Below are 12,826 nucleotides of genomic sequence, written 5' to 3'. Positions count from 1 at the left end.
AAATGCACATTAAATACAGGAATGAGTTTACTAATGTTAAATAATAGAACCGTATTGTACATAAAACAAAATATGACAAAACGTATATTAAAATGAATCAAAATGACCCACAGATGTGTTAATGATGAAAATGATTCAAAATAACTAAAATGTTTTTTCAACTTTTGAGGGAATAATGTCCAAAATACACCCATGTGGACATCATGTTTATCAGCGCACTGATGTGTGAAACGTTTATGCATTTTTTAAAGTGGCATTTCAAATGAAACTACAGACGCCACTCTTTACACTCAAACAGTGAAAAACTTAAAAAGGTCTCTTTTCAGAGGCACATTTGTTGGCTCTGCACCCGTAGAAGCGCTTCATGGAAATACACCCTTAAACCCTTAAATAACAGTCTAGTGTTGTGAACAGATTTCAGTCAGTAAAAATGTATTTATTATGTTATAATTTGTATATTTACGTACAAGTAATTTACAACACTGGCTAAAAAAGTACATAAAATCTTAGTCAATGGATGTGGAACAGTTAGAAAATCTATTTTTCATGAGCAAATATTAATGAGGAATGCTATGTCACATTGCACAATACAAACACCAGGAAACTGGACATTAGGCACTTATTTATAGAGGTTCACAAGTTAGGTATTATTTGACACTGTTAAAACCAGACAGACACATCATTGCATTCACAACAAGACGCAGAGCTTCAGTCTGAGCTACTCCATCAATACAGTTCTCATAGATCTTTTTGAATCTTTTTTGGCATACTTGAACGATTGTTTTATATTTTTTTAATTAGGAAGAGAAAAGCTAGGATTAGCCACCACAACTACAGTGTGTCCACCAGACATATAAATAAATATATATATATATGGCACAAAATAATAAATAAACCAATAAAAGCATAAATAACTGATCAAATGTGGAAGAGAGTGCTAGGGCAGGAGTTTGGCAGCTGTCCAGCAGACACAGGCTCAAACTCTGTGGCGTAGGGGGTCTGACAAAGGTGGGGAAGGTGGAGGAGGGAAAGATGTCAGGGGATCAAGAGGCTCATCGGTGGGGAGAACCAGGCGAGTGCCTCCAAATGCAAGTTCCCGGTCGAGAGGATCGTCTGAGGTTCCTGGGAGTGAGTAGAGACCAGCCTGGTTTGTGGAGGTGGTGGGCATGCCATGGGCATCCGTGCTAACCGTCATGTCACCATACATCAAATTACATCCGTCATTTAAAATCAGCTCTGTGTCCTCGTCATTCAGCTGACCTGCATTCTGATTAAAAATGTGTGTGTTTGTGCATGGATCAGAAAAAAAAGGTCAGTCATGATTTAAATATGTTCAGTGTAATTCTGACAGGATGAACCATCAGATATGGGTGTTTCTGCAAAATTGGGCACTTTTAGCACTGTGGATTTCTAGAAGTTAAAAGTCTTGTTAAAACATTTTTACACATTCTCACAATTTTTTATTGTCTATGCCCAAAATGTACATGCATCACAAGAGATTAATATACTTTTTTTTTTTTTACGTCATGATTCCCACCATATTTGTCATTTCCTGCACATCTCCAATTCTGTATTGTGTTTAATAGAATTATGTGGTGGAAATTACATTTCCATAATTTGGCAAAACTGCAGCTTGAAATGATGCCCTACAAACATATTCTGCTCACAAGTGATTATTTGCATTGAATGTTCTTTGTTTTCCTCAAACATCACTTATTCATCTCAAGCATGCTCTTCACTGGCACCTTTGTTAACTTCGTTAATAAGTATAGGCTACTAACTTTTCAAAAAAGATTAATAAAAATACAAATAAATATAAAAACATTTTAGGGGTAAAAATATTTGGTGTGGTGGAAATGTCATAATTTATGAAAAAATTATACATCAAAATCAACACAATACATATTGAAATGGTTTATGTTTATTTCATTATTTGCTTAGATTATGATTTAAACATAAAATAATGTATATTTTTATAATGGATTTTCATAGTTTAATACTGAAGGTATTTTACAAAACTGTAAAATTGTGCATAAAAAGCATGTGAAAAATAAGGTACAACGGAAAGGCACAACCCAAGGAAAGTGAATTTTTTCTGGTCACAGTGTGTCTCAATATTCAAGAAATAAATGTAGTTTTATTGAATATTGATGAAGCAACCTAATTTATTAATTTACAACAGAAGGTTGTTTTGAATACAAGTCATTATTTTGTATTTTTTTTTTTAAAGGTGGTGAGGGGGCCTTTTACCCCACACTTGGGGTAAAATTGTTTCACTTTTAATTGACTATATCATAATTCCAGTGGGTCAGAAGTTTACAAACACCAAGTTAACTGTGCCTTTAAGCAGCTTGGAAAATTCCAGAAAATGATGTCAAGCCTTTAGGCAATTAGCTTCTGATAGATTAATTGGAGTCATTTGGAGGTGAACCTGTCGATGTATTTTAAGGCCCACCTTCAAAATCAGTGCCTCTTTGCTTGATATCATGGGAAAATGAAAATAAATAAGCCAAGAAAAATTGTGGACCTCCACAAGTCTGGTTCATCCTTGGGAGCAATTTCAAAATGCCTGAAGGTACTACGTTTATCTGTACAAACAATAGTATTCAAGTATAAACACCATGGGACCATGCAGCCATCATACTGCTCAGGAAGGAGACACATTCTGTCTCCTAGGGATGAGTGTAGTTTGGTGCAAAAAGTGCAATTCAATCCCAGAACAAGAGTAAAGGACCTTGTGAAGATACTGGAGGAAACAGGTAGACAAGTATCTATATCCACAGTAAAATGAGTCCTATAATGACATAACCTGAGAGGCTGCTCAGCAAGGAAGAAGCCACTGCCCAAAACCACCATAAAAAAGCCAGACTACAGTTTGCAAGTGCACATGGGGACAAAGATCTTATTTTGTGGAGAAATGTCCTCTGGTCTGATGAAACAAAAATGGAACTGTTTGGCCATAATGACCATTGTTATGTTTGGAGGAAAAAGGGTGAGGCTTGCAAGCCAAAGAACACCATCCCAACCATGAAGCATGGGGGTGGCAGGAACATGTTGTGGGGGTGCAACATCTCAAGAAATCAGCCAGAAGTTTAAGCTCGGTTGGAAATGTGTCTTCCAAATGGACAATGATCCCACGCATACCTCTAAAGTTGGGGCAAAATGGCTTAAGGACAACAAAGTCAAGGTATTGGAGTGGCCGTCATAAAGCCCTGACCTCAATCCGATAGAACATTTGTGGGCAGAACTGAGAAACCTGACTCATTTACACCAGTTCTGTCTGGAAGAATGTGCCAAAATTCAAGCAACTTATTGCGAGAAGCTTGTGGAAGGCAACTCAAAATGTGTGACCCAAGTTAAACTATTTAAATACAATGCTACCAAATACTAACAAAGTGTATGTAAACTTCTGACCCACTGGAAATGTGATGAAAGAAATAAAAGCTGAAATAAATAATTCTCTGTACTATTATTCTGGCATTTCACATTCTTAAAATAAAGTTGTGATACTAACTGACCTAAGACAGGCAATGAATTCTACAATTAAATGTTAGGAATTGTGAAACACCTTAGCCAAATATATTTACTATTTTCATAAACACAGTTTATTTAAACTTCTGATTTCAACTGTAAGTATTTTGTTTCAAAATAAATGTGGTAATTTCCAGAATATTTGTTAGCTACATAAATTTACAACTACTTAAACATTAGATAAAATTGCCTCAAAATCAACCTTTAGACATTACACGCAATGATCCTGTGGATCATGAAATTACAAAAGGTTGTAGTTAAAAAGTTGAATAATGTCTTTTACTAAACTGTATTATTTAAAGTGTAAAAATGCATCAATCTGACAATGAAAATGTAATGCATCAATTTCAGTATTTATAACTGTATTATAATTAAACCCAATAAAATATAATAACAACTTTATTTTTATTTATAAAGCAATTTAGCACAAATTACTTCAAAAAAAGAATCACTATGCATCCATCTGAATTAAAAATGACAAGGAGCAAATTTAAAAATATCTATCAATTCATTTCAATCAATTTATACCAGCTGTTCTAGAGAAGTAAATCTATCAACAAATAATTAATTACTGCATGTGTTTGTGTGTGTGTGTGTGTGTGTGTGTGTGTGTATTGATTACCTCACAGGCCTGTGAGCTGGTCAGACAGCGTGCTATTGGACCACAGCAGGCTGGCAGAGTGTTAGTGAGTGGAGGCCCACTGTGAGTGAGGAATGGCTTTAAATAACTGAACCAGTTTGTTAAGAAGCCAACATTTTTTCAAAATCAATTACATTGACAGCACATCTAGAATCATTTGGTTTGTTAAAAGAATTGCTAAGTTTAAAGTTTCCAAAATGCTAGCTGATCCTAGTTGAAATCGAAGCCTAGTGTAAAATGCACAGCTGATCATGAGCGCCCTCTGTTGTTGAACATTCAGTAAATATTAGCAGCTCAAGATGGGAACTGTTGGAGAAGAAATATGATTGACTAAGATTATATTATATTTAGAAGCCAACAAGCATTTTGTCTTACAAACAAATAATGTTTAAATTAAAGGGGGGAAAATGTGAGACTGACACAGCTAGGCAGAATGAATGGATACTTGTGGTCAAATGTGTACCACAGTCTGAACGGCCAGGCACTTTCATGCTTGGTGCTTCTTTGTGGTAATCCATCTGGTCCTGTGACCTTTACGAGTACAGGAAAAAACAATGAAAGTCAGTTCATGTAGTCTGTTATACTTATAGTAAATATTTGCAAGATCTTGTGGCAATTCAAATTGAAACACTGCAGGCATAATTATCACTTACTACATTCTCTTGGTCTGTGTCCACTCCCACTCTGTTGACATAGAATAATGTAACATGATATATACAAGCAATGATTCACTCTTTCAGGTGTGATTGAATAATAAACAATATCAGTTAATGGCAGTGCTCACTTGATCTGCATTACTGAAAGCAAGGGGGTGGTCCCGCCTCCACACACCCACACAGTGGAGAAAACGATGAGTAGGGTGGTGGAGAACATCATCTGCCTGGCATATGTCGCTGTGTCCCTGATTGAGAGGGCAAAGGTCATGGCTCCTCGAAGCCCTATGAGGTCAGAAATTACATAAACAACAGGAAACGTAACATTCTAATTAATGTAATTAATTTTGCTGGTCTGAATTGTAATTCAGTACACTCACAGAGCACTTTATTAGGTACACCTGTACACCTACTTATTCATGCGATTATCTAATCAGCAAATTGTATGTCAGCAGTGCAATGCATAAAATCACACAAATACAGGTCAGGAGCTTCAGTTAATGTTCACATCAACCATCAGAATGGGGAAAAAAGGTGATCTCAGTGACTTCAACCATGGCATGATTGTTGCCATATTGTACAGAAATACTCAAACGGGCTGGTTTCATTTAAAACTTTTCTGTGGTGTGACAAATGAGTTTTTCAAAGTTCAAATATTCCAAGAAGTCTTTCAATTAATGATTTCATCAAAGCTGCATGCATAATAATTATAAAAGAATAGCAAAATACTGTTTAATTTGTTTTTTTTTTAAGTTTAGCATGTCATACCATAGGACATAACGTCAACTTTCCAAAAGTATTAATGTCAACTACTCATATATAAAACAGATCTTAAATGATCACCCCCAAATGTCTTCAAGAAATGAAAAATACATGCTAACTGTTGCAAATAAATGAATAGAAATTTGCTAATTCAGGAGGGAAGGATACTTTTTAAGTGTCTCTGTGTATATACAGTACCTGAAAACATCATGACATGTTGGAAATTGTATGCGATTTTGTTCTTGCGGCCCAGGTTTAACAGGAAGGACAAGGGGTAGATATTAGCTGCCCTGCCAAGAAATATGGCAAGCTAAAATGAAAGCCATAGTCAAGGATCATTTGTGAATGTTTACCTATACACAATTTATGGCTACAGCACACACACATCCATGTCCACTCAAACCTACACACATCCAGAGACACAAACTACTTTAAAAGGATACAAAAGCACCTACAATGAAGACTGGACTGAACACATGGTGATGGAATGAGAAAAGTGTCAAGCCCATGTATGAAAAGATGAAGTTTTCCGCCAGGAAATTCAGCAGCTCAAACAACTGTGGTGGGAAAAAAATCAAGACTTGTATGGAGAATTCTTCAACTATGAGATGTTCAAAGCAAATATAAACAAACGTTTTCTCTCTATAGAGAGTCTGGGTGAATTGTGAGATTATTTATTATACTGTATATTATCAGTGTTGGGCAAATTAGATTACAATTGAAATGTAATCTGGTACTGATTACAAACTACATGACAAAAAATGTAATCAATGTCGATATCTTTTGATTAACTAAAGAGTGTAATCGAATCTGATTACTTCTGGATTTATTAATAATCTAGCTGTAATGCATCTGGTGTTACAAGTTGTGGAATTATATAGTACTTGACAAAAGTTATTATTATTATTATTATGTACATGTCATGACATTACATCTGGGTGCAATTCGGATGAAATAAGACTACCTATAATTTATAAATTACTGTACTCTATGTAATCTAGGACAAAACAACTGTATTCTACTGGTTTGTATATAATTTAATGCCATGCCAGCTTCCATGGCTATTTTCATGGTGAAAAGAAAAAGGTAAAATTACAATCAAATGTAAAGTGATTATAAACTTTTTAAGATCTGTTTTTACTAAAATCTCTAAAAATGATTCAGGCCTGACTTTTTCTAAAAGTGTCAGCTGAATAAAACTATTTCCTCAGAGAATTAAAACTAGTGCAATTCAATAAAATATTCTTCAAAGACTCTGGCATGAGGCACATACTGGTGAATATTCTCCTGATATTAAAAACTTGTGTAAGCCTGGAGTGTCCTAATTGGGCAGCGTGTAAAAATGATCTGGTCCAGCGATTACTGAAGGGGAAAATATGTTATTTTTCCAACTACAGGGTTGATTGAGTAGTATTTTTTTTTTTTTACATAATCCATTTATAACATAATCCAGATTACATGTACTCGTTACATGTTTAGTAACATGTTACACGTTATTATCCAACACAGTATACTGTATTATTATCATATGTTTTTATTTGTTACCTCTTTAGTTCTTGTCTTAGATTCAGCAGAAAGATTGTTGTATGTGTAGTGAGCCTGAGTAATGCCACAGAAGAGCACAGCCACCACACCTACACACAGACAGACATACATACACACACAGAGAGAGAAAAAAAACGAGTTCAGAGCAGAGATTGAGTTAAATAGTGACATAATTCAACAATTCAGTCAACTGTCTATGATGAAAGTTACAAGCAGACTAGCTATATATACATTTTTCCATGATGTAATGCACAGCATGCAACTAAACAGGTATTTATATCACAGTGTTGCCATAGTTACCAGTGAAGCCACAGGCCTCAGCCAATAGGAAAGTACTCCAGGACATGAGGAAGAACAGGGCTGTTTCCAGCAAGGGGAAATCTCTCAGTTTCGTGAACTTTGTGACCTGAATAAGAGCACACATTAACAGATCTTACTGCCTCAAACAAGTGTAGAGCGATGCTGTTGTTTATGGTTGTTAAGAAGGAGCCATAAATGTAAACAAATTAAAGTAAAACTTATCAAAATACCAGAGCTGTCATGACTCCAGTCGCAGCCCCCATTGCAAAAGACCCACTGAAAAAACCCAGAAAGACACCCAGAGACCTGAGCAGGGCAATGACATCAAACGTGTGACGATTGTCTCCCTCGGGCTGGTATGCCACTATAGACCTATTAGCAGTGGAGAAAAAAAAGTTAGTTTTTTTCCATACAGAAACTGAGTATTTTAACGTTTATGGATCGGCCCAATTCACTTCCACTGTAAGTGCCTCACTGTAACCCGATATTTGCACAAGTCTAAATTAATTTTGGTGGTAATTAACATTACACCACAAATGCTGTCGATTAAGCTTAACTCGAAACATTCCTTTAACCCTTAAACGCATACCACAGATCTTTAGTGACCTAGGACCTCATTCCACCCCTTGAACCTCATACATTTTTACTGTTTAGTATTCCTCAATCTTTCTCTTGTAAAAAAGACAACATTGCAAAAAAAATTAAAATAAAATAATAATAATAATAATAATAAATATATATATATATATATATATATATATATATACACACATTTACATATATATACACATTTACATATATATACACATTTACATATATATACATACACATGTAAAGGGATTAATGGAAAGGAGGTGATGAGAACTGGCTTGACAATATAAATAACAGTTTAATAAGTAACCAAAAAGACAAACACACACAGGTGTCCGACAGCTGTCAGTAAATCTCTCTCTCTCACACTGCAGCTTCCAGTCGGCCTTTATCCCTCTCTGAGGCTTAATTAGCCTGATTAGGGTCCGGGTGTTCGGAATCACGACCCGGTCCCGCCCTCCGCCCTGTCACAATATATATTTATTTTTTATAACTGCTTAATTACCAAAAGCAATCATTTGAGGCCCTAGGCATGTAATAGTGTTGTTGTTTTTTCTTCTTCCATAAACCATATTTTTACGATTATTTCACATCTTAATCAAATTTACTACCACAGGATATCTATTTATTTGTTTATTACAAGACAAATGGGGACTACATTCATGTAAATTTTTAGTGCAACAATGGTGAAATATTAGTATCCCATACCAGTGAACACATACTGTACATTTTATACATGCTATTTCTTACTCATGGTGGCGCTGTTGTTTCAATGATTGACTTGATTTACACATTTGACATTGCTATTTGACAATGAAACAACATGGACGTAAGCTATAGCAAGTGCAACACATGAACAGTATGACTTGGCTATTGTCATTTGGTTGTACTACTGAAACTAAAGTTGTGCGCCTATTTAGAATCAAAAAGTTCCTGAGAAAACACTTATGTGCATCTTAGGTGTAGCTCAATATGTGTTAGGACAAGTCGGTTGCGTTACCGTAAACTTTGTCAGTTCAAACCAGTCTGGCCACTCTCTGTTGACCTCTCTCAACAACAAGGAGTTTCCATCCACATAACTGAATATGAATTTACTCAGAATGGTGTCAGAAACAAAAAACATCCAGTGAGCAGTCATTGGATGTTTTTTTGTTTTCTGTCAGAGCTGGGACTTGAACTCAGGTCTCCAACATAAGAGTCAGACTCTGAATCCTTGAGCCACTGACAGATGGTGCACTCAACAGTCAGACACACTTAGAAGTTGAGATGGAGAAAATGTTTAATAAAATGTTTGGCAAAACATCCTACAGCTGGAGCAAAAAAAAACAATACTAGTCAAAAAGGGCATTCCACAAAATATCGAAAAAATACCAGAGATCTTTAAACAAAAAGCTCCAGAGGGGAAAGTCCACAAAAAATAAAATGGAGAAAGGTATAATCCAAGGGCAGGGCTACTCAAAAAGTCACAGAGTTTAGAAAACACTTCAAAACAACTAAACACCAAGCAAAGAAACTAGGGAACTAGTCACTTAAATACACAAAGCTAAATGAAACACATGTGAACCTAATAACCCTAATTACAAGTGTAAAGCAGGGCATGAAAGCACCATGAGTACCTCTAGAGGCCAAAACACAACAAAAGCAAAATACTGACAGTTTTTGGCACCATTCTGAGTAAATTATACACACAATAATTGTGTGTGAAAATCCCAGGAGATCAGCAGTTACAGAAATACTCAAACCAGCCCATCTGGCACCAACAATCATCCATGCAATTAAATAATCAGCCAATCATGTGGCAGCAGTGCAGTGCATACAATTATGCAGATACGGGTCAGGATCTTCAGTTAATGTTCACATCAACCATCAGAATGAGGAAAAACATGATCTCAGTAATCTGGACCGTGGCATGATTGTTGGTGCCAGATGGGCTGGTTTGGTTTTCCATGACATATTCTCAGTGGATGAGATGATCTAAACATGATTTCTCTAAGGTTAGCCCTTTCAAAATGCTATGGAATCTACTTTTTTGAGGATCTCAAATGAATGTACTATATGTATGTATGTATGTATGTGTGTGTGTGTGTGTGTGTGTGTGTGTGTGTGTGTGTATTGCACACAATGACTCACGATGACAGGACGATGGCCACCGCATCATTGAGAACGCTCTCTCCAAACATCAGTGCGTAGAGATCCACATCAACTTTCAGCTCATTGAAAATGGCCAGAACGGTCACTGTGAATAAGGGATCAAAATAAGTCAACCGGCACTTATTACACAACAGATCATAAGAATTAATTTTTAAAATATAATTTATAGCCTACTATCTATCTATCCATCCTTCCATCCTAATATAGAGTACATAGTGTACTTAACAGTAACATAACAGTAACAATACCTGGGTCTGTCGCAGAGACAATAGCACCGAAGAACAGGCAGTCAGTGAAGAAAAAATCCCCTCCAAGCTGACCAATCAATTTCATAAACACAACACAGCCGTACATCACCAAACTGCATAGATGATATTTCAACAGACAAAATACAAGCCAAACATTATAACTACTGTAAAAACCAAAAAGCGTTTCTTGTATCATGAAACATCTAAACCTCTAGAGACTCACCCTGTAACAAAGCATGATGTCAGCGTGCCCACAAAGGCATAGGAGAGGATAGAGCCCAGATTTCTGAAAAAATGTCTCTGATGATTAAAATGATTGAAGATATTAGTTTCAGAAATGGAACATAGCAGCTCAGCCACATCAGTCATTGAGGAAACAAGACATAATATCTATTAAAATAAGCCTTTGAGGCATATTTTGATAAGGTATGCATTAGTTTTAAGAAAATCCCAATCTTACTCGTTTGAGGCTGAATCCTGCATGAAAGATGATGGGTGGAAGCAAAATGTTGAAGAAAACCTCTGGATCAAAAGTAACCTAGAGGCAGATTTACAGGAATGAGAACAAAATCTTGTGCACAATATTATATATGTATATCCAGTGCCTTTCAACAGCTTCTGATAAAATATAGCAACATAAGGGGCTGTTCACACCAAATTTGTTTTTGCGTCCATATGCACTTTTCAATAGTTTTGGACATCTTTGAATGTTGTGCTGCGCATCACTGTTTTTGCACGCTAGAACTGTATGATCTGATGGGCCCCTAAGAATGCATGGCTGACAACAAATTAGGATGGAACAAATTTTAGAGGAGGAATATGATCTATCATCAATACCTTCCTGAGCATCTCTGCGTTTGGTACTTCATGGCCCTTGCTATCCCTGACCTCTCCTTTCAGACTGTACTCGTAGAAACGGCCGCTTACGTTCACCAGCAGTGTGGTGGGGCTACTGTTCACTGCACAATTCAATGTAACATCATTTAAGTCTTGTGGTGAATTGACTCCAAAGCGCAGAATCACACCCACGAACAAGCCTGTAGAAGATAATGCATACAGAACACATTATTTCAAAAGAAGCTCGTTATTTTAGACAAAGAAATCCAAGAATTATTGTTCAAATACAGTTAAACTAATAGTGTTCACCCAAAAATGAAAATACTCTCTATAATGTACTCTCCCTCATACCATCCCAGATGTGCATGCCTTTCTTTCTTCTGCAGAATACAAATGAAGATTTTTAGAAGATTATTTCAGCTCTGTAGGTCCATACAATGCAATTGAATGGTGGCTTGAATTTTCAAGCTCCAAAAACCACATGAAGGCAGCATAAAAGTAATCTATACAACTCCAGTGTTTTAATCCATGTCTCTTCATAACCAGAAGTGATATGATAGGTGTGAGTGAGAAACAGATCAATATTTAAGTAATTTTTTATATAAATTCTCCTTCCTACCCAGTAGGTGGCGATAAGCACAAAGAATGGGAATTGCCAAATAACAGAAGAATGAGGAAGTGAAAGTGGAGATTTATATTAAAAAAGGACTTAAATATTTATCTGTTACTCACACGCACCCATCATATCACTTTTGAATAAGCGGATGTAACCACTGGAGTCTTATGGATTACTTATATGCTGCCTTTATTTGATTTTGGAGCTTCAAAGTTAAAGAGCTGAGATATTCTTCTAAAAGTCTTTGTGTTAAGCAGAAGTCAGTCATACACATCTCGGATGGCATGAGGTGAGTAAACAATTACTGAATTTTTGGGTGAACTATCCCTTTAAGGATTAATGATGTCGTGTAGAAGGTTGCAATGAACTTGAACTTGAATATGTTTATGAACATAATATATGCAGGATCTCACCGTAGATCATAGCCAGACCCGTCTCGTGAATGAACCTGAAGCGACGGTGTTTAAACAGCCATATGGTAAGAATAGTGAGTGTAAGTAACATGATGAAGATGAGCAGATTGGCACTGTCCTGCCGGTGGCTCTCCTCTGCTTTCATTTCTGTCACCGCATTCACCATCTCAGTGTTCTCCGCCAGACAAATTACAGAAAAACACATAAGGCAGAGTAAACGGGGATGGATGAAATCCTTCGAAACGGAAGACCGTCTTCTGTAAAACCCCATCACGACTGTGTTTGTGAGGAAATGATATGTCGTTCAGTGCAGCAGCGAAGATGATGTGAGTCACGATGATCTATTTACCTCTACATGTCTGTGAAGACAGCAACAAGCATGAGCGAAATCCCCGCTTGACCGGAAATGGGCTATTACAAATTAAATGACCCTCAAACTGAAATTGGAAAGGAATATTCCGGGTTCAATACAAGTTAAACGTAATCGACAGCATTCTGTGACATAAGTTTGATAACAACTTGTCCATGTTTTATATATA

General features: G+C 36.3%; 1 protein-coding gene across 1 annotated transcript; it reads right to left on the bottom strand.

The window, feature by feature from the left end:
• Positions 1-317: 317 nt before the first annotated feature.
• LOC127635785 (sodium/hydrogen exchanger 6-like) lies at positions 318-12,648 on the bottom strand. The gene is made up of 16 exons (XM_052116004.1): positions 12,288-12,648; positions 11,259-11,458; positions 10,882-10,959; positions 10,645-10,721; positions 10,422-10,534; positions 10,153-10,258; positions 7,662-7,803; positions 7,432-7,537; positions 7,132-7,220; positions 6,030-6,143; positions 5,785-5,896; positions 4,956-5,109; positions 4,825-4,855; positions 4,617-4,702; positions 4,154-4,259; positions 318-1,267 (listed from the first exon to the last, which is right to left on the bottom strand). Exons 1-16 carry the CDS (start codon positions 12,556-12,558, stop codon positions 977-979), a joined length of 2,076 nt encoding a protein of 691 aa, XP_051971964.1. The 5' UTR covers positions 12,559-12,648; the 3' UTR covers positions 318-976.
• Positions 12,649-12,826: the final 178 nt, after the last annotated feature.

The sequence above is a fragment of the Xyrauchen texanus genome, chromosome 43 (assembly GCF_025860055.1).
Source record: "Xyrauchen texanus isolate HMW12.3.18 chromosome 43, RBS_HiC_50CHRs, whole genome shotgun sequence".
Lineage (NCBI taxonomy): Eukaryota > Metazoa > Chordata > Actinopteri > Cypriniformes > Catostomidae > Xyrauchen > Xyrauchen texanus.
The sequence above is the reverse complement of the archived record's forward strand: the minus strand, read 5'-3'. Positions and strand labels throughout refer to the sequence as shown.